We start from the raw sequence: 22,331 nt of genomic DNA on the forward strand, positions 1-22,331 counted from the left end.
TCTGATTGGTACAGCCTTTATTGTTTCTCTGTCATTTTCCAGAATATTGGTGTCATGAGAGGACCACAGGGAATGGGGGAGTAAAAAATAACATAAACAAACTGAACAGAAAGGCAGGAGGGCAGCGAGAGGGGCTGAGATCGGGTGTTCAGGGCAGAGAGGAGCAAGATCCGGGCAGTCAGAGCCTCTTAGCTTTCAGCCACCAGAGTGGAAAATTCTGCAAAAGAAAATGACAGAGGTGAGTCAGAGGGGGACGGCGGCCTGGGGCACTGGCTGGGACCTGACCACGGGGAGACGTCCCCCCCACACACACACCCTCCAGCTCTGCTGCATGGTGTTCTTTTTTCGATTCTCAAATATGCTGCAGAAGAAAGAGCTAGAGTGACGGAGGGAGTGAGCATGGGGATGAATGAATGAATGAGTGAATGAATGAGGTGAGATGGGAAATGATGCACCTGCCATATTTTTTTGTGTCATGATGTCATGTCACCCACAAATTATTAGTAATACTAACTACAATAATAACAGCCATGATAGTTTTCTGAATGTTTATCACATACCAGTCAGTTTTCTAAGTACTTTATATATAACATCTTATTTAACTGACAAAAATCCCATGATGTGCATTTTATCATTATTCCCATTCTACAGAGAGGAAAGGAAACAGAGGCTCAGAGTCCAGCAAAGTCTATGGGGTCACACAGCTAGAAGGAAGCACAGCCAGGCTTCAGATCTCTTTTAGTGCTTGGTTTTAGCTCCTCTTCTGAGCTCTGTCTCAGCCCCTAGGTTTAACCCATGAGGGTCACCACCAGAATCTTGAGAATACACAGAGTCCCAGGCCCTTACTACAGAATTTTTGACTCAGAAGGTCTGGGGAGGGATGAGTTATTTTATTTGTCAAAAGGTGATTCTGGTGAACAGCCAAGTTCAGGAACAGCTGTGTGCTCCTCCTCCTCTGGGGGACCGAGCCACACCCTGGAGGAGACTGACCATGTGACTTCTGTACACAGCTCAGAGGGGTGAGCGCGTCCTGGTGCTCAGAATGAGCTGGGCTCTGTCTCACATGCACGCATGCTAAGTTGCTCCAGCCATGTTCACCTCTTTACAACCCCATGGACTGTAGCCTGCCAGACTCCTCTGGGATATCCAGGCAAGAATGTTGGAGTGGGTTGCCATGCCCTCTTCCAGGGGATCTTCCTGACCCAGGATCAAACCTGCATCTCTTATGTCTCCTGAACTGGCAGGTGGGTTCTTAAGCACTAGCACCACCTGGGAAGCCCCTGTCTCACACAGCTCCTCATTTAATCATCAAACGCTAGGGAACTGGGAGTTATTATCCCCATTTTACAGAGAGGCAAACTGAGGACCAGAGAGCAGAAGCGACTTCTCAGTGACTTCAGGTAATAATTGGCTGAGGAGTCAAGCTCTGGGATCCAGATCCCTCCATGTGGGCTTGCCTGCCAGTCCATGGTGGTCACCCCCTTCCCCAGCAGTGTACGTTGGCCATGCTTTGCCTTAATATTAAGGATGTCAGAGAGAGACCAGTGTTGGCACCAGGGGGCAATCAGACATCTTTCTAGTAAATCCAACTCCATTAAAATGAACAAAGGATGGGGCAACCAGATGAGGGGAGATGCAGGGGAGTCCAAGATGGTCCCTGCACCATAGGAGTTTCTGGAAGAAGATGATATCAGGAAGTGCTCTGTGCTGCTGGCCTTTTCTCTGAATCTCAAGCATGCCGAGGGCATTCACACCCCAGGATCTTTGCACCTGCCATTCTTGTTGCCTGGTACATTCTCCAGGCTTCCTCACAGCCAGTTCCTTCTCACTCACCTGGTCTCAGCTCAGATGTCACCTCTCAAGGGGCCTTCTCTGACCCCTCTGGTACAAGCAGTGACCCACCCCTACTGAGACCCTCTTTGCTATCACCATTTATTTATTAGCTTCACAGCACTCCCCACTCTAGGAATACTTCTGAGTCTATTCTTGCTTATTCACTTGCTGTCTGCTTCCTGCATTGGACCCTCTCAGGCTTTGTTTCCTCCATCCCACCTCTTGGCTCTGCATCTGACACCAAGGGGACCACATGTGTTTGTGAAAAGATGGGAGAGGCACAGAGACTCTGTGTTCCCAGCAAGAAGAGGTGCCTTCTATTTAAGGCATCAACAAAACCCTCAGAGAAAAGGTAGCTTTCGATATAGGCATATAGGCAGATGCAGGATTCCCATAGGAGAAAGCAGAGGGAGGGGTCTAGTCTCGGAGGGCAGGAAGCAACGGTGTGTATTTGGGGAAGACTCAGTAGTCGTGCTGGGCTGGCCTCTTGCATGATAAGACAAGCTCAGCTAGAGAGGCCTGGGCGCTTGAATCTGGCTCTTCCCCTTGTGGGCTGTGTGACCTTAGACAAGGCGCTGAGCCTCTCTGAGCCCCACTAGCATCCTCTGTAAAAGACAGCTCTGCTTCTGACTCAGAGGCCGTCAGAAGAGAAGTCTGGTGCACAGGAGGCCTCAGCCCCTTCTGGCAGCTCTTCTACCCTCCCTGCTCCATGTGTTCTCAACTGTGGGGTCCTCGTGTGCTGGTCAGTAGGGTTTCTGCTCAGCAGTCAGGTCATCTGAGACCTTTATTTGGAAGATTTGCTTTAGGAGAGTCTTCCCTGTTGTTTTTCTCTCCAAGAAACGAGAGAAGACAGAAGGAGTCGGCCACCCTCTCCAATATGTGTCTTTGAGATGCCATGTCCCCAGCCTGCCAGACACTGGGGGACCCTCAGGTAAGGCCCCGTCACCTCTGGAAATGCAGGTGTGATGTGGGGACAGCACAGGTGGGGACTGAGAAGGCTTTGAGGCTCAGGCTGGCCCTGTTTGCTGGGCGTCTGCTCCCGTCTGGCCCTGGAGTGAAGGGAGAGGGCAGTAACAATTCCTAGTCAGAGACAAACAAAAAACTGAATGAGAAGTGGCTTCAAAAAGGCCACAAGAGGTATCTGGGGCTCCCCTGAGGTTCGTCCTGTCCTCCCCAGGCTTGGTATGAAACATACTGTGAAAACCTCCCAGGGTAATTTCTTCAATGCACATGGTTATGTAAAATGTTATCACTGGGGATGCTATTGTTGGACTTACAAAGTTAGAAGGATTTAAAAAATCACCAAGTGAGAAAACAAAACTGCTTAAACCAACACATGCTATCATCATGGAAGTGACCTGCCATTGACCCCTGCCAGGTGGAGGGCGCCTCATCTTTTGGGGATTTGACCTGGGAAATGGACACCACCCTCTCCTGTCCCCAGCTAGTCCCTGAGGCCAGGAAAGTCAGGCGACCTGGAAGTGGGGGCCTGGGGATCAAATCAAGGTGAGAGAGGGGGAGAGGTCTCCTGCTCATCCTGAAAACCCTCAGGGTGGTGGGCTAAGGGATCACAGTGAACGTCAGGAATGGAACCCATCATCAAACACTAAAAATTCCTCCCACAGTCCAGGCATCAAAGCGTCCGCTTTCTCACCAGGGGCTCCTCTGAATCTACAGCACCCTACTAAGGCAGGTGGTTCTTTTGAAATGATTTTTTTTTTTTTTTGGCTGCACAGTGAGACCTGTGGGATTTTAGTTCCCTGACCAGGGATTGAACCTGTGCCCCCTGCATTGAAAGCACAGTGTCTTAACCACTGGACCACCAGGGAAGCCCCAAGATATCTTTTACCATTAGTACTTTGATTAATATTGCCCTTTTTTATAGAATTTAAAAATTCTTATTTTTATCCTCCATGGGAAGCATTTTTGCATTTATCATCTCATTAAGTTCTCACTTCCTCCATGGGAGAGTGGCTTTTGTCTGCATTTTATAGGTGGGGAAACTGAGGCTGCAGTCCAGTTGCATGACCAAGATCGCACAGAGGACATGATTCAAACTTCCCCCTTTACCCTGGAGGTTTCCGACCTACTTTGACCTGGGTCTAGAGTAACACAGGCGCCAGCTCAAATATCGCCACCCCATGACTGTCATATTAGCCGTTTTTTATTTACTTCATGGAACTGATCACTCTCTGAAATTATCTTACTTATGTAATTGCTTATCTCTTTCAGTCTCCCCCTACCACAGTGTAAACCCCCAGGGGTCAGGGGGCACTCTCTCTCTTGCTCACAACTCTCTTAGCAACAGAACAGACCTGGCCCCCAGCAGATGCCTGTAAACAAATGCCAAATGGGTGGACAGATGGATGGATGGATGGCATGGCTCACGAGTGCTCCTTTGGTGTTCAACAAGTACTGACTTTCTGCATGTAATTCTCACGACAGCCCCAGGAGGCGAGTGGGATGATTCCCATTTTATAGATGGGGAAGTGGAGGCCTGAAGAGGTCAAGTTCAAGGTCACACAGCATAGAAGGGACAGGAACAGGGATTTGGCTGTGGTCTCAGGAATACCCCCTACATGAAGGTAGAAAGGCTGTTCCTGAGAAGGCTAGTATCTCATACCGGATGGAAGCATGAAATCTCTCTAGCTTCAACCTGCCATTTGATCTGAGAAATTGGCTGGAGCCCACATAGCCTGTCCTTAGTCATAGAGTCACTCTGTTCTGGGATAAAGGAGACATGAGTCTGCCCACCATCACCTGCTCATGGGGTAATTGTCAAGAGGGGTAATTGGTCCTTTCCATTTCCTGACCTCCATCTACGCCACCCCCAACCTTCACCCTAGAAATGACAGGTTCTTGGCTGCTCCTCAGGAAAGAGCATGTCACCTTCACACCTGATGGCATCTGGGGCAGTCAGCGTGAAGGGGACCGGGGGCACCAACCACGGGACCCTCCAGCAGTAGAATGTCTGACATTTTGGAGCCTGACTATGGAGGTGTTTTCGACCCATGAGGTTTTCAAAAGCCTCTAAAAACAGACCTCTGGGATCCCCCATGAAGCAGTCAGGGTGTCACAATAGTACATGCCCTGGCTTTTTGCAGAAAACACAGGATTCTAATTTTGTCCTCCCAGAACCGGCAGCAGAGCACTTGGGAGACAAATCCAGGGCAGGGGTCAGCGCTTCTGTTCCTTTAGTGCCACTCTCAGGGCAGAGCTCTTAGGAACCAGCCAATTAACTAATAGCCCTCCTGCCAAAACGTCTCTCTTAAAACATCTAGGTCTCTCCTGAGAAAAAAACAAACAAGCAAACCTACAGACTCTGTAAAGTCCAGGTCAAGTGATTTGGCAGTGGAAGGCTGGCAGGGGGATGGACATCAGAGGATGGGGGTCTGGTCTTGGTTCCGCCTTCACTCATGTCCCTGGACAGGACACCTCACCCTGCCAGGTCTGGGTTTTCTTATTTGTGCAGCCTTGGGTCTAGAAGACACCTTTCCAGCTCCCCTCCGGAGTGTGGAGCACAGGAGCTCGGAGTCAACCGTCAACTCCCATTTCTTGCTTCTTGACCTGGGACTAGGTGCTTCCCCTCACTGTGCCTCAGTTTCCTCATCTGTAAAGTGTGGCTCCTTGGGCTGTTCAGAGGAAGCAGCTCTAAAGCCCTTATCACTGACTTGGTCTGTAGCTAGCACGCAGCATTTGGTAGCTGTTATTATCAAGATGCTTCCCTAGCAGTCAAGAACTAGCTCAAGAATGTCCCTGGTGGTCCAGTGGTTAAGACTCCAGGTTTCCAATGCAGGGGGTGCTGGTTCGATACCTGGTTGGGGAACAAAGATCCCATATACCCCGAGGTGGGGGGAAAAAGGATGCTTCTACGGCTCCAGCTAGTTTAAAACCAAACCCATGAAATGCCTGGATGCTGCCCAGCAAGGGGGTGTGTGTGGGGGTGGGTGATACCACAGATGGCCCCATCACCTTTATTTCTTGCCCCTACCCTGGCCCCCGCCATTTCCTGTCCCATCTGGCACTTGCTGACAACCTTCCAGCAATCCTGGAAGCTGGGTCCGAGTCTTGTTCTAACACATCCTGGCTGGGCTGGGTGGCCTTAGGTCACTACCTACCTTTCCGAGCCTCAGTTTTCTCATGTGTACAATGGGTATGATAACGTCCACTTGCACAGCTCTTGGGAAGACCCGATGAGAAAATACAGATAGATGCCTGGCATATAGGAGATGGTGTATAAATGTTAGTTCTTTGGATCTCCTCAGCACCACTGGGACAGGTTGGGGCTTTGAAATAACAACCATAATCACAAAAATCCTGAGACTAAGATAGGAAGATGGAAACAGACAGAAGATACAGGAAGCCCAAAGAGCAAATCACTGATGTGATACATGTTTCTGACACTGTCTATACCATCCGTGTTAGGGTCCCATCCCTCATATGCCTGTCCACAGACACTCATTCTCTGCTCCTCAGTTTCCGCATCTGCAAAATGGGGACAAGGAGAGTATCTCCTCGTAGGGTGACGGTGAGGACTATACGAGGTACAGTGGTTCTTGGGCAGGGGGGACATCCAGAGCACTTCCTCCCAGAGGAATTCAGGTACACCCTACCTTCGCCAAGGAAACCTCGCCTGAGGCCCCAGGGGGCCACCTGGCTGGTGTCCTCATCGTCTGATCAGGAAGAGAGGAAAGGTGGGGGGTGAGCAGAGGAGGGAGCAAGCAAAGGCTCAGAGGATGGGCGGGTTCAGTCCTCTCCTTTCCCTTCTGAAACTGAAATTAGCCTAATTAGGTCTGTCCCAGGTCCCTGCACTGTGGGGGTTGGACAAAATTAGAAGCTATTGACAGGTAAGCGCAGCACCCGCTGATAGCCTGAGGGGAAAGTGAGACGAACTTTGAGTCAGCGCCTGGAAGACGCTCTCCTCCCCTCTGTCGTGAGGAGCAGGATGAAGGCAGGCCTCTGGTTTATCACCTCGCCTCTAAATAGCTCCTGGGCTGGGTTTCTTATAAATCGGTATTGCAAACAGGGATCACTTTCCCACCCCAGAGGACGGGGAGGCTGGTCATTTGAGGTCAAGGCAGAAGGCAGTGAAGAGTCAGTGAACAGTGCTGGGGGTGCCCTCTGAGCCAGGCACCACCCTAGGAGCTGTCCCACTTCATCCTCACCAGCTTTCTTATCCCCATTTTACTTACAGGGAAACTGAGGCCGAGCGTCACTCAGCCAGGACGATTATAACTCAGGCCTGGCTCGTGGCAGTATGTGTCTCTTTCTCAGAGGTTGGAACTGAAAGGCCCTGGGTTCCAAATTAAGCTGTAACCTCCAGGGCCAGAAGAGGGGACATCTTTCTTTCTCCCCTCGCTGCTGTTCCTTTTGGCAGGAGGGCGGTTATATAAGAAGTGCTGCCTGCCCTCCCTTGGCTAAATCTTATCTAGTGCAGCATAAGGCTGGGAGTTAGGGAGAGTCCACACGGGAATAAAAGCAAGCATCTTGCTAAGCACAGAAACCATTTATAACTCAAATGTCCCAGCTCAGCCTGTTGGAGGGAGTGGCAGAGTCACCCAGGTTCCATTCGGCCAAGGGCTTGCTGTGTGACTTTGACGCTTCACATCTGCGGGGCCTGTTTTCACATCTCTTACTGGGGATCACAGACTCCATCCCCTAGACTGTATTGAGCCCGGATGAGGAGGCAATGAAATAGGACAAAACACTGCACGCCTTGGGGCCCTGGTGTGCCCCTCCTGCCTGCCTTGGAAATCAAACCCCATAGGGGCTGGAGGGCTGGAATTACAGGGAGGCGGGCAGGACTCTCCTTTTGTCCTTCTCACATTCTTCCCGTCTTAGACTCGGTTTCATTTCCTTTGAGGATGGGTATTCCACTATTTCCAAAGGATTTTGAGGTAGCTTATAAGAGATGCAGGTTTGATCCCTGGGTTGGGAAGATCCTCTGGAGGAGGGAATGGTGACCCACTCCAGTATTCTTGCCTGGAGAATCCCATGGACACAGGAGCCTGGTGGGCTGCAGACCACAGGGCCACACAGAGTCGGACACAACTGAAGTGACTTAGCACTCACAAGAAAAAGCACATGAGACAAGAGGAAAAGAATCATTTCCAGAGTACTCACTTAACTCTCGCAGCGGTTTTTGAAAGTGGCTATTTTTATCCCCACTTTGGGATGAGGACATGGATGCCCAGAGAGGGGAGAAGGTTTGACTATTCACACTGCCGATAACTCACACTCTACAGGTTGTGTTTTCTGCCTGACTTCAGGAGTTTCAGCCTGAGGGCTCACTCCTTCCCTCTCGCCTCCCACATTAATTAGGCTGCTGCTGCTGCTAAGTCGCTTCAGTCGTGTCCGACTCTGTGCGACCCCAGAGATGGCAGCCTACCCTGGGATTCTCCAGGCAAGAACACTGGAGTGGGTTGCCATTTCCTTCTCCAATGCATAAGAGTGAAAAGTGAAAGTGAAGTCGCTCAGTCGTGTCCGACTCTTCCTGATCCCATGAACTACAGCCCACCAGGCTCCTCTGTCTATGGGATTTTCCAGGCAAGAGTACTGGAGTGGGGTGCCATTGCCTTCTCCCATTAAATAGGCTACTTAAGGATAAAAGAGAACAGATTTTTTCCAGAAGGAAGCAGAAAAGGCAAATGCCTTCAGGCACATGGAACCAACTGCAAGGGGCAGGCAATCGTTGTGACTTAATTTCTCAGCCATGGAAGCAAAAAGCAAACCATGGGCTCTTGAGTTGGACCCTGCCTGAAGCATAGGAAACGGGATCTGCCACTGGGATCAGGTTTCAGGAAACTAACTAGGATTGCTGTGTGTGGGTGTATGTACATGGGTATGCAGTTCCTGTTTACAGTGTGGGGCGGGGAGACTGCTGGTGAGAGAGTGTCGAGGCTTGCAGCAGGTCCCCAGTCCTGAGTAGCGGTGTGATCCTGGGTAAGCCACTCACTTTCCTGGGCCTTGGTTTGTACTCCCTTCCCTTCTCTGTCTGTACAATGAGAGCACATCTTGGGATGCTGTTGTGAGGCCTGAAGGAAGTGCCCATGAATGGTGCCCACTCTTCTCATCAGCCTGCCCATCCATGCGGGCAGGGATTGGGTACAGAGAACCCAGACTGTGGACACATGCAGGGTGGCAGAGGGTCCTGCTGGGATCTCTGAGTCTCAGCTTTGACTCTGCTATTGGGTGACCCTGGGCATGCTCCGTAACTGCTGAGTGCCTCAGTTTCCTCATCTGTAAACCAGAAGAGTGATGGCATCTACTTTCTAGGATGGTCATAAGGCAGTGGTACTCAAAGTGTGGTCCCCGGACCATGAACACCACGTGGGAACTCAGTAGAAATGCAAACGCTTGGGCTTTACCCTGGACCTAAGGAAGCAGAAGCCCTGAGGACGGGGCCCAGCCATCTGTGTTGTGGGCTGGGTGCTGCTGGAGACCCACGGTGGGAGAGGACAAGTACTTGAGAAGGAACCTGACACTTCTTAGTCTTGCCTGTTACTGATGCCTGGATTTGGGGGCATCTTCCATCTTCTGCCCAGCTTCTCCTTCCTTTTCTACTTTAACTCTCCCCCTTACCAGCTCTGCACCAGGCTTTCAAAGGTGGCTGTTGAGAATCAGTTGACCACATCTATAAAAGTCTTTGAGCTTCCAGGAAGTAAGGAAACTTCCTTGACTTTTCTTTCCCATCTCTTTCCCTGAGAGACAGGAAAGCAAAGGGTTATAATTAGAACTTTGTCTTTCTACCCACTCTCATCAGTCTGGGATCCTTAAGGACCTAGTAAATATCACTCAGCTTCAGAAGGGCAAGCAGCTAGAGATGGAGGCAGTACCCCTGGTTCTGGAAGCCCCAGGCACCTGCTACATGGAAGCCCGCAGCCAAAAACGGGTCTCCACCCTTAGCCTGAGGCCCACTCCCTGTACACCACACTTCCTCGTCATTGTATCCCCAGGCTGGACACATATACATTCACTCATTCATTCATTCACTGAACTTTTCTTTTGCCCCTACTATGTGCTCTGTTCTACGTGTTGGGGTCAGAGTTGAACCAAAGTTCCTGCTTTTGTGGAGCTGACATCCATCCCAGAGGAAGAGAGAAGCAATAAGTCAATAAACAAAGTCATCTATGGTAGATGCCTTTTGACTTGGAATGAATGCATGGCTGAAGCAGGCGGCACAGAGCACTTGCTTTGGATCCAGACAGACCTGAACTCAGATCTTGACCTTGTCTCTTCCTAGGCAAACCCTTAGCCTCTCTGAGACTCAGTGTCTTCATCTGTAAAATGGGGATAGAAGTAGTATCCTCAAAGAAGCTGGGGAGATGAAATGAGTAAAACGCTAAGCGCAGTGTGTGGCACACAGGGGGCTCCTTGGAGTTAGATGTCACTGCTGTTCTTACTCAAGGTCACACAGCTGAGCTAGCTGCCAACCTGGCCCTCTGTCTAGGGGTGTATGCACTGGGGCACGTGGGGAGTCCCAGGGATTGAAGAGACCCCAGGATTGGCCAGTCATCTGACTGCTGATGTTAAGAGCAGGCACCAAAGTTCCATGAACTGTCCCAAGTCCCACCAGGAGCTGAAGGCGTCTTCCAGCTGGTGGACAGGGCTTAGATTCTTTGGCCTTGAGAGGGAGTAGGCAGCAAAGCAGAGAGCCTAAAATAGAAAATTCTGGGCCCACGGAGGGCTCTTTCTCTCATCCCGCTGCTTACTGGGCTCCATCACACCCATCCTTCCTGTCGCCCTCCAGAAACAGTATGGTGCATGGGGGCAGAAGCGGGGATGCGTGTCTTCATGCTCTCATCTCCAGAGTACCAGATGTGGCCTCCCACCTCAGGGTGACCTGTTCTTGTTGCCCATTTCATCTCTCGCCCCTCTCTTCTGTTCTGCCCTGACTCCCACACTTCACCAGGTTGGCCTGAGCCTGGACTATGCTGGCAGACAGACCTGGGTTTGGCCCCAGTGTCACCTTGGGCCCTGGAGCCCCTCTCCCTGCATTTGCATCTGTGTCCTCTGTCATCCTGAGGTCACATGAGGTGATGTGTGTGCAGAGTTCAGCTTCAGACTGGACACACATCCTTCACCCTGGGAATCATCATCTCTTGCCTCCCACCCTCCGCAAATCAGCTTCTAGTCCCTTTCTTAACATGCCTTAAACCTCCCAGCCTTAGTGCCTTTGCCGACTGATACCCAGCCCTCGCCTGGACCTCCCTCCACTTGCCCCTTGGCCTGTGGCAGACTTGCCCATGGTCTCTAGTCTGTCTCCCTCTTGCAGAGATCGTATGCACCTCCCGGCCTCTGCCTGGTATTTACCCTGTGTTTGTGTCTGTATCATAGAGCTGTAAGCATTGAGCAGATGGAATAGCAATAGTATTACAGCCACTGTTTACTGAGTACTTACTGTGCTGTGCACTCCACACTGCCACAGAATCCTCACAAAATCCCAGTGAGTTATGTGTTGTCATGTCAGGAAATCAGAGCTCAGAGGTGCCCAGCCAGGAAGTTGTGGGTCTAATTCCTCTTTGCCTCCTCCACTCCCTGGTACTGTAGATATTTGCTACCCAGTAAATGTCTTTTTGGTCTGATGGAAGAGTTGAATTAGGGCTTTAAGATCTGCACTGGGCAGGGGAGGAGGGAGGGAGAAAAGGAGGGAGAAAGGGAGGGAGGCCAGGATCTGGCCTGGTTTTTCTTCATTGTGTAGGTCGCCTGTGGGCAGCCAGCCGTGAAGACCCTGCCTAGGGCTTCTGAGCTGTAGCATATTGGCTGCAAATAAAAATGGGAAGGCGGTCCAAAGGCCTGGCTTGGGGTCATGGCTGGAACCAGGTTCTGGGTGGAACTGTCTGAAAAGTGACCCAGTGAGGATGGGGGTGTGGGGAGATGTGCCATTCACTGCAATCACCGGAACCAGCCACCCATTTCCCTCCAGCACCCTCTGCTCTGGTTCCTTTAAAACCACCTCCCTCCTTCCCAGACCCAGGAAGGGCAGCTGCCAACGGGAGGCCAGGCGATTCATTGCTTCTGACCTTGTTAGAGTTCCTCCATTCTCATTTCTGGCATAAAACTTTAATAAACTATGTCCATGTTCAGAATCCTTGTACCTTTGCCAAGGCGATTTTGTGTCTCTAGCCACTAAATTTTTACACTGAGCCCAGGCAGGTCTTAGGATAAAACTGTGCACACCCTTTGTCAGATGCAGGAGCCTAGGTGTGGCGAGCTGATGGTCAAGGTCACAACTGGTGAAGAGCAGAGAGCGAGGAGCGCATAGGAGGCTGGATTTCATACTCCAGCAACAAATGTGTATTAAGTGTGCGCTGGGTGTGGGCTAGACACTGAGTATAAAAGGATGAATGCAACCTAGCTGCTATTAAAAAAGTTAAACAGGCATGCATATAGCACTTCTCTGTGCCACTGTTCTATACACATCGCTCATTAACACAGGCAATCCTCTGACAATCCAACGAGATAGGAAGCATCATTATCTTTAGTTCAGAGATGAGAAAACTGAGGCCTAAGCAGTTACTTGAATTGCCCCAAATCACACAGTGAGAAAGTGGCTGGACTGGGATTTGAACCCAGACAGCATGGGCCCAGAGCCTAAGCATTTAATACAGTTTCCTTCTAAATTGGCAGAAGGGAGCATCATTAGGACTGGCACAGATGTGGTGTAGCATGTTGGAAAGAGCTGCTGCTGCTGCTAAGTTGCTTCAGTCGTGTCCGACTCTGTGCGACCCCAGAGATGGCAGCCTACCCTGAGATTCTCCAGGCAAGAACACTGGAGTGGGTTGCCATTTCCTTCTCCAATGAATGAAAGTGAAAAGTGAAAGTGAAGTCGCTCGGTCTTGTCTGACTCTTTGCGACCCCAGGGACTGCAGCCCACCAGGCTCCTCTGTCCATGGGATTTCCAGGCAAGAGTACTGGAGTGGGGTGCCATTGCCTTCTCCGGTTGTAAAGAGCTACTTGGTTCTAAATCCTCACTCCCCACTTATGTCCTACCTCACTGAGCAGGTCAAGCACCTTCAACCTCAGTTTGCCCCTTTGCAAAATGGAGATGATTCTTAAGGATGTTGTGATGCTACAAAAGATAAAGATGCTGGGATGTGAATGCTGGATAGATCTGAATGGAGAAAGGTGTGGGATGGCGGACCACCAACCCCTTGCCTGTCCTGAAAGCAAAGTTCAAAAAGCAAGGTCAGGCTGGATGTTTCTTTTCCTAATTCCCAGCTGATCCCTGGCTGGTTGTTTCCCCCTCCACCCCTCTGGCTCTCCTACAGTGCTGGAATGGTATACCTGGGTGAAGCCAAAACAGGTTTTGAAACTTGAAGTTACAGGACACCCAAGACAAGATGCTGAGGAGAGGAGAGAAAGAATTTCCATCCCTGGAATCTGAGAATGTGAGAGCCAGTAGGGACCTTGGGGATCAGTTGGCCTCATCTCCTTGGGTTACAGATGGGAGGCTGAGGCCCAGAGTAGGAGAGAGACTGCCCAAGGTCACAGAGCCCATTTGGGCAGAGCTGAGACCAGAACCCAAGCAGAAGTGCAGACAAAGTTCAGAAAATATCCCCAATTCTCTGGATTCCTTATACAGCAGAGAGAGAGAGAGAAAGGATCTGTTCCTTGGGGGTTGTTCAAATCTAGAAAAAAATACCAATTTTTTCTTTGCTTGGCTTACACGACAGAGCTCTTAGACCTCATGGATTGCTGTTTTTCTTCGAATCTTGGGGACTGCGGGACTCCCCCCTCCCCTTCTCGTGATGGAGGGACACAGCTCTGAGTTCTTGGCATCCAAACATCCCAGGATCCATGATGTGCCCAGGTCACGGGTACTCACCATCAGCCCCAATCTTGCCATCTCCATCTTTGTCTCCAGCAGCCAGCAGCATCTTGGTTTCTTTAACAGACAGGTCTCTGGCATCTGGGGAGAAGCCTTTCAGAATGAATCTGGAGGAGGAAAGGGAGAAAAGGGGGAGGGAATCAGGTGAGGGTCACCTTGTGGATGGTGGGCTGGCATCTGCACAGGGGAAGCAGATGGCTTGAAGAGGAGGATGAGCAGGGAGCATGCATGCCATTGTGCTGGGCCAGGTAGCCCCACTATGGCTGTGCTTCGCGGATGGGTGCGCAGAGAAGGACAGGCTGTCCTCAGCAAAGGGTTGCCCTCACTTCTGCTAGGGCACCTGCATTTGTTTATTTATTCAGTCAACAAAACAAATACCAGGGTATCTTCTCTGGGCCAGGGCCACGCTAGAAATGGGGGCATAGAGATGGTCTTTGGAAGCCAAGTTAAAAAACAGGGAGGAAGTCAAGTATTCCAAGAGAGGCCACACAGTGTGATGGATGCAATGGTGGGAAGTGGAAAGCGGTTGCTTGAACAGTGCATCCATCCCACTGAGGGAGAGGGAAGAGTCAGGGGAGGCTTCCTGGATTAAGGGATGCCTGGAGGATAAATAGAAGTCAGACTTTGCATGTATGTGCGCGAGCATATACGCATTGGGCATGGGAAGGTAGAGGCGCAGGATGGAGACAAAGGGTACCCTTGTGCGATGGTTTAGGGGAGAGACAGGATGGCTGGGGAAGTCTCTACTTGAAAGGCCCCTCTCCACACCCTCCCCCTTCTCTTCCTGACAAAATTCGAGGCAGTCTTGGCCAGAGAGTTACATAAAGCACAGCTGGATTGGCAGACGTGGGCCAGGTGGCCGAGAGGGTTATGGTGGGAGGATTTTTGCTGATGTCATTTTGCCTTTTCCTAGTCATAACCTTCTCTGCCTTGCTCCCGGGACTCTTGACCCCTCAAAGCTGGTTCTGTACCACATGAAATGCCCAGAATTGTTCTTAACTGTCCTGGTACAGAAGGGCAGGGGTCTGTGGGATGGCAGAAAGTGGCTTTTAGAGGAATGAAAATCAATGAAATACCCAAGGGAGCGCTTTCTGTCTTGGCTATGGTGTTAGGCAATGAGAAATAGTGCCTCTCAGTGTGTATTAAATTATTAAGTAGCATCATTCCATTAGCAATATTAAGTGGCTATAATTTAACCTAGTTAGTTGCACTTTCTGCAGAGGATTTTATTCTTCCAGAAGCAACAGCAGATGGTTCTTTTCTGTGACGGGTGTAGAGAGCAGGGCAGACAGATACGAACTTGGAAGCAAGCGTCCCAACCCCCACCCCGCACCCTCCCCCAGAGCCACAGACAATCAGTCCCTGCAGGCCTCAGTTTACCCCAGCTCCTCCTCCTCGATGAAGCCACTCTTGTCTTTATCCAGGATATGGAATACCTTCTTCACATCTTCTGGGCTCTTTTTCTTCAGGCCGACCATCTGGAAGAACCTTTTGTGGTCAAAGGAGTCGACAGCTGTTGGGAGATGGAGAGGAGGGTGTTAAAACGAGGACAGAGAAGGGTCCTTGGAAAAGGTGGGAGAATGGGGGTGTTACAGCTGGGCCAGTCCTGGGGGATGGAGGAGCTACACCTCCGTGGCAGGGCTGAGGGAGTCCAGACCAGGCAAGGGGGCTTGGACCAAGATCGCACAGCCAGGGGCGGCAGAGAGGGGCTTGCACCCAGATCTCCCTGGCTCCCCACCTCCCTCCACCTTCCGCTATACCCTTCGCTAAGGGTAGGGGTAGCATTTGAAGGCAGAGAGGTTTCCATGAAGACTTTTGGGTGGTGGCTGAGTGGGGGTGGGCACGGGAATTGGAGGAAAAGTGACTATGATGTGTGTCTGTTGTTGGGGAGGAGGGTCGACCTTTTTCTTGGCCATGGATTGTGTGGCCAGAAAATGAACACGGAGAGGACGAGTTTCTCTCAAGGTCACATAGTAGGAGGAGGAGGGGGAGGACACAGAAGTCCTGGCTTTGCTGCAGAAAGCCATTCCGGTGGGGTGGGGGCGGGTGCTGCAAGTCTCCCCAAGAATTCCCAGTTAGGTTTCCTCTCAGAGGGACAAGATCAGTCAAGGAGAAGTGGGTGGGCTATTGCAGGGCTCTGGGAGGGAGGCTTCATGCCCAGGGGATGGAGTGCCAAGCAGAAAGGAAGGGAGCCCCCCTTCAATATTCTGTACCCTGAGCTCTTTTTTAAGGACAACCTGGGAAAGTAGACGACCTTAGACCAAGTAACGTGTGTCGGGGGTGGTGGGGTGGTGCAGGGGCAATCCTATGGAGAGTCAAGGTATCCTCCCTGGGCTGGAGGGGAGGAAAGTTGCTCTGTCCACCTCAGACACTAGATGGAGCGGGATGGGGACAACACCTCGAGGTGACCCCAGTGCTCATCCCCCTTCTGCCCTGCGAAGTGACCTTGGGCAAGTTTCTAATCCTCTGCCTCCCTCAGTTTCCCCATCTGGGGGACAGGAGGGAGGAGGAACTTTAGCAGCTAAGCGTTCAAGTCCAGGGCAGCTCAGAGACATGAGACTATACGTTCCCCTCTCCTGGTGCCTGAGGAGGCTGAAGTTGCAAGCGCGGAGGATGCTCTGCGCGCAGCGCTGAGCCCAGCAGAGCGCCAGCTTGGGGAAGGTCATCTCGCTCCCTCGCAGATCCGTTGAGCGGGGTGGGCTCTGAGCCCCGGAGAAGGGGCTTGGACATTCAGGAAACCAGCAAGGAGTAGCTGGGCGAAAAGAGCCCTCTCCGGAAAGGGGTCGCGGGGAAAGAAGCACGCGCACCCATGGCCCTTCCAAGTGCCTTGAAAAAGCCCCGAGCGCTTACAAGGACCCAGAGGTCCCGCTTTCCACCCCGTCTTCGCCCTTGGTCCGGGACCTGAGTCCTCGCAGCGCGGTTACCCAGCCTTTGGCGCCGGAGAGTTTCGATTGTCCGGCAGGGCGCCCGGCCTCCTAGCCCGCTGCCTGCGCCAGGTCCCGCCGGGGCCAAGTTTGGGTAGTGCGGTGGACCCTCCTCCACGCTCCGCTAGCGCCCGGCGGAAGGCGTGAGCATAGGAGCGCCCGGGAAGACTGGCCAGCCGCGGGACCCACGGGGGTGCAGGGGCCAGGGAGATGGATGAGGGGAGAGGGATGCGGAGGGGAGCGCGCTGCTCACCGGTAAAGGCCCCCACTGCCTTCTTGATGTCCTCAGCGTGGAGCAAGTCTGTCATCGACATCCTGCAACTGTTTGAGCGGGCAGAGCAAGTGCGAAAAGATTAAAAAGTGCTTTTCTCATCATTTCTGCTCATATGACCTGCGCTGCAGTGCCGCGCGCCGGGCGCACGCCCGCCGGCCTGGCGCAGAGCCAGGGGGCGCGGGGCTCGGCGCGCAGCCACAGCGGCTCAGTCCAGCGGAGCCGCCGATCTGTGCGGGCCGGGCTAGCCGGCTGGCGCACGGTCCCGCCGCCGCTCCCGGCCCGCCCTGCCGGGGGTCCTTGGGACCCCAGTGGCTGCAGCTAGGGCTCCAGGGGAAGGGGCAACCTCGAATTTAAAGGGCGCCCGCGTCCCCAGTTGGAGGGTTTTCCTGCCGTCAAGGGCAAGCAGGAAGCGCCGGCATGGTGCGACGTAGGGTCTGGGATCCGCGCACCTCCGAGGATGTCCGGCCTCTTCGGGGAGTATACTGGACCGACGGGGGCCAGGTCTACATCCTCGTGGGCCCTTGGCTCTACTCCCGTTCTCGCTCCAGTCCTACCTCTGCCTCCGCTGTCTGTCCTGGCTGCAAATTTATGCTGCAGAATCTGAGCGCGGAGGTCTGGAAACCTGACCCACTGGGAGGTGAGGTGGCAGGGATAGGCCGGTGCAGCTAGGGCCCTCCACGGGTGCCCCATCCCACATCTGGTCAGGAACTCGGAATACAGAAACCGATTTTTTTTTTTTTTCTTAGTCTGACTTTTCAAAGGACCCTTCTTGGATCCCCACTAACTACTTGCTTTCCTGGTCTCCTGAGCCAAAGTATCATGTGGGTCTGGACTCCTCCTGCCCCTATAAACCGTATGGGGGAGTGGAGGGTGGCAGAAGGTACTTGCCCTCTGTGCACTTTCAAGGCCCACTCTTGGGGAGCTGGTGCCACCCTCAGACCACACTTCTGAGACACAGGTTTTATGGCCCCAACTTCATCTGTGGGAAACATGACACTACCTGATCTTTAAGCAGCCAGACTGATTGCTGTCTTTCCCAGGGTTCCCTGAGGGTTCAGGCTGCAACCAGCTGTCTCTAAAGTGTGCAGAGCACTGGACAAGGAGTCAGGAGCCCTGGGTTCAAGACCTGGGGCTGCAGTAAGTCCCTATGTCACCTTGGGTTGTGACCTTCGCCGTCCCTGGGCCTCAGTTTCCCTCCACTTTGTTGATGGTATGCAAGTGGTCCTTTGTGGTGGATTCTCAACACTCTGACTTCAGGTGTGGGCAGGTGGGCAGGGCTAAGATAGTGTTCCTTGGTGGAGGAGCTAGGGAGAGCTGCCTTGCTACCCTGTAGCCCAGGTTCCCTGGCACTCACTGTCGACACTGTCTCCCTAGCTTGGTGTTGGACGGCTGCCCTTCCTGGGAACATTAGGATGCTGCTGGCTCCAGTGGGCCCCTTTCTCTGTGAGTCAGCTCCTTCAGGGGACAGCCCGCCAGCTGGTCTCCAAGGCACTGAGGCTGCAGCTCCTGTCCTGATCTCTCACTGTGTGAGGCCATCCCTGGACCCCTTAGCTGCCCCTGTTGCTTCTGCCTTGACTGGCCTTTTAACTTGGAGATGCTGGGCTTCTGTGTTATCATCTCAAGCCCCAGGCTCAGCTTACTTCAGGGGCCTTGTTGGCAAATCTGCTTCCCCAGCTGAGGGATCCTTATGCTAAACTAGTGGGGAAACTGAGACCAGAGAGAGTCAGCGAGTGGCATAAAAACACACAACAAGGCAATGGATCAGAGGGATCCAACCCCAGCTCTACTAACGTCAAGTCCAGTGATCCACTGCATGGGGCTCTGCCAGTGCCCAGGACCATACCAATCAGGTCCCACGTGTCTCAGCCTCAGATCAGCTTCCGCGGAGTCCCCACTCACTGACCCCTTGGCAGAGGCTGGACTTCAACAGCCCCATCCTTCCCCACTGCTTCTTCTCTCTCTCCCTGCTGCAGAAGCTTCCCATTAACTCGACGCCATAGTCTACCCAGCCAGAGCATCAGATGATGTCATTAGGTCAGCCCATCAGCCCTCCATACCCCTTCCTCCTGTGTCCTCTGCCCAGGCAAGGGCCGCCTCACTTGAGTCCACAGATGTCTGACTCCACCCGTCTTGTTCTGTAGGTGGGCTTAGCCAGTGGGAGGAATTTGCCTTAGGTCACACCATAAATTAGGATGGAGACCCCAGGAACTGTACTCTCAGCCCTGAACTCCATGGCTGCCCGCCTCTCAGCCTGTGTCACCAGCCCAGCCTGTGTCTCTGGGGTGGAAGGGGACATTTGGCCATCCCGCCCCTCCTCCCCCCATCCTGGTCCAGCCCCGTGGCTGCCACTCACCTCAGATAGGGGGTGGAGGGCTGGAACCTGGACTGAAAGGTTGGGCCGGTGGGAGGTCCCGTCAGGCAGTGAGCCTGGGGGAGGATGGCCACCTATATAGGCTTCCGCTCTGGCTATTTTGAGAGGTGGCGCTCCCCTCTGTTCCTGGCCCCCTCCCCTTCCGGTGTCAGGTACTTCCCAGCCACGGTGCTGGGTGTCTATATCACATTCACCCTCCCTGGGCCCCTCAAGCCAGGCCTATTAATAACCCCTAGTCCCTGCCTCCCTCCAGCACCCAAAACTGAGGCTCAAGCAGGGTTTTCCTCTTCCACGAAGTCTTCCATGAACACTCTAGATGCCAGTAACATCACCAGGCTCCAAAATCCCACAAGGAAGGAAAGAGAGCACTCGAGCAGAGGGATGGAATAGGAACTGTCTTCCATGCATGGGGCTGGTTAGATTCCTATTTCTACCCAATCTTCTCCCTCCAGCCTTGAAGTGCAGGCCTGTCTCCCTCTTACTCTTGCGTGAGTGAAGCAAACAGACAGGCTAGGGGTTCTGCGATCGACTACTCAGAGCTGTGGACTGGAGCAGGGAGTGGCCCCAGCATTTTCACAAGATGATCTAGTGCCTCCTGGAAACACAGGCTGTGCATGTTCTCGGACAAATTCCTTCCTCTCTTTGCATCTCAGTCTCTGTAAAATGAGTTCAATCAGGGGCAAACTTGGCTTTAGAGATGGGCCAGGGAATGAAGAACCCCCTGAAATAGTATTCCCAAAATACAAATGTGCAAGTGCTCTTTTGTGAAGCAAGGGCCCACAGCTTTCAGGAGATTCACAAAGACATCTCTGGGGTGGTCTGTCTTGGATCAGAGATGACCATCCAAGGGATGTGCTTTGAAAAGCATGGGTTAATGTAACACATATTTACTGAGTGTCTCGTATGAATACCATGGAAGCTTCCTCTTCTCATCCTCAGCCTTAAAAAGATTTCCAGGACCCTGACATTGTCAACAGGGCATTCCAGTTCCTGATGGTGGTGTTAGGAGGACCAGCCTCCATGTAGGAGTAGATTGGAGGAAAGCTGCACTGGTCCTTTGTTGACCATCAGTTGACTCCATGGATGGAAAGAGCAGAGGGTGAACTGGATGGGGAGGCTGGTACCGGAGCCTGAATGTGTCGTGCTAGGGGTCTGGACTAGGGTGATGGTAATGGCATCAAGGAGGGGTGTAGACATAGGGTAGCATCTCTGAGGACACTCTTGCAGACTTGAGGGCTATGATGAACAAGTTGGACAAGTCCAGGCTGACTGTCAGTTTTCAAGCTGGGTTTCACTGGAGATCGGCAGTGCTGCTTTTGAAGGCAGTAAGGCTGGGGAGGAAGTGGTGCCAAGCTGGGGAGATGATATGCTGGAGTTGAGCTCAGAGATCCTCCATAGTGACCTCCTACAACCTGCTCACCCTCCAAGACCAAGATGACAGACCCAGATCATATGGAGAGTAGTGAACGAACCAGGACTTTGTGCTGGGCTTGGATGCTTGGAGGACATTCTGGTGGAATGTGCCCAGGAGCTCTGAACTCTGGAGAGGGCCGGCTGGACATAGGGCTGTGGCGGTCATTGGGGAGGTCAAGGAGTTGAAGTCACAGGCATGGCTGAGCTCTGGGGCAGTGGGTGGGGGGATGCAACATCTTGAGGACCAGCCATGGAGAAAGATCCCCGGCTGGGGTCTGGGAAAGTAATCATACTCGTTTGCTGAGTATTATGCCAGGTATAGTGCACACTGCATTATGCTTTCATCCTCATGACACTCCCTATAAGGTAGGTATTGCCTTCAGGATTTTGCCAATGAGGGAACAAGGCTCAGCGAGGTTAGGTGACTTGCCTGAGGTTACAGAGCAGAGGTAGGACCTAAACCCAACTCTCTGTGACCCCAAATGCTCTTTTCCATTCTACTAGCTTGCTTCTTGATAAGATGCACAGAAGGTACACTTGGGCACTAGTGTCCCCCAGTGAGTGAATCCTTGGGACCAGGATGGCCTTTTGTCTGTCCCTCTATGTCTTGCCATGTCCATGTAATTAAGCAGATCTAGATGGGCTGAACCATATTGTGGGAAACCATTTATTGTGGACCTATTGTATACTCTGTGCTTTATGAATATTCTTTCATTTTACCCTCATTATAGCCCTCAAAGATTTGAAGAATCAGAGTCTCAGAGAGGTTTATGACTTGTTCAAGGTCACATGGCCAGTGAGACAGCTAAGATTTAAACTCAAGTCTTTCCACTTCTGAAGCATTCCTCCCCCCAAGAATTGAAGTAGGTTAGGGATGTCCTAAAATCTGAATAGGATATCTTGAAATATCCAGTTTTTGGTTTTTTTTTTTCCCCTGAATCTGTGCTAACTCAAGCAACCATCACTTTGTTAATTTGATTTTGTAAAAGCCATGATGCTGGAGAATGGGTGTATCCGGCAGGCCTTTTGGACTCTTAAGTTATAGAAAACCTGACTCAGGCTGGATTTATTCTGTAATTGCATATGGTGATGGATGTTGAACAGTCTTATTGTGGTGACCACTTTGCAAAATGTAAACTATTGAATCACTGTGTTGTACACCTGAAAGTAACATGTGTGTGTGAGTCGCTCAGTTGTGTCCAACTCTTTGCGACCCCATGGACTGTAGCCCACCAGGCTCCTCTGTCCATGAAATTCCCCAGGAAAGAATACTGGAGTGGGTTGCCATGCCCTTTTCCAGAAACTAACATAATGTATGTTAATTTTATCTCAATTAAAAAAAAAGAAAGAAAGAAACATTCTATGCCCAAAACTGGCGTAAAGGGGGATACTGACTCATGTGACTGGTAGATCCAGGAAGGTTCACGCATATCTTGACCCAGAACTCAGCAGCTGCCATGGGAATGCTGTTTCTATTTCTCAGAAATGCCTGTACTGCATCGGCTACCTGCTCAGAACTGACTGTCCCTTGAAGGTTACAAGATGGCCTTTCCCTGCTGCTGCTGCTAAGTTGCCTCAGTCGTGTCCAACTCTGTGCAACCCCATAGACGGCAGCCCACCAGGCTCCCCCGTCCCTGGGATTCTCCAGGCAAGAACACTGGACTGGGTTGCCATTTCCTTCTCCAA

General features: G+C 52.0%; 1 protein-coding gene and 1 non-coding gene across 4 annotated transcripts; both read right to left on the bottom strand.

Moving 5' to 3' along the window:
* PVALB (parvalbumin) lies at positions 1-19,284 on the bottom strand. 3 transcript variants are annotated; one of them, XM_060414169.1, is made up of 5 exons: positions 19,215-19,284; positions 16,841-16,908; positions 15,044-15,176; positions 13,661-13,770; positions 1-217 (listed from the first exon to the last, which is right to left on the bottom strand). In XM_060414169.1, the coding sequence occupies exons 2-5, from the start codon at positions 16,899-16,901 to the stop codon at positions 189-191; spliced, it is 333 nt and encodes a 110-aa protein (XP_060270152.1). In that variant the 5' UTR covers positions 16,902-16,908; positions 19,215-19,284; the 3' UTR covers positions 1-188. The 3 variants fall into 3 exon arrangements, with proteins under 3 accessions (XP_060270152.1, XP_012030410.1, XP_012030409.1); XM_012175020.4 differs by lacking the exon at positions 19,215-19,284 and adding an exon at positions 17,416-17,454; XM_012175019.5 differs by lacking the exon at positions 19,215-19,284 and adding an exon at positions 17,311-17,454.
* TRNAE-UUC (transfer RNA glutamic acid (anticodon UUC)) lies at positions 3,590-3,662 on the bottom strand. Its single transcript has one exon. It is a non-coding gene; the product is annotated as a tRNA-Glu (tRNA).
* Positions 19,285-22,331: the final 3,047 nt, after the last annotated feature.

The sequence above is a fragment of the Ovis aries genome, chromosome 3 (assembly GCF_016772045.2).
Source record: "Ovis aries strain OAR_USU_Benz2616 breed Rambouillet chromosome 3, ARS-UI_Ramb_v3.0, whole genome shotgun sequence".
Classification (NCBI taxonomy): domain Eukaryota; kingdom Metazoa; phylum Chordata; class Mammalia; order Artiodactyla; family Bovidae; genus Ovis; species Ovis aries.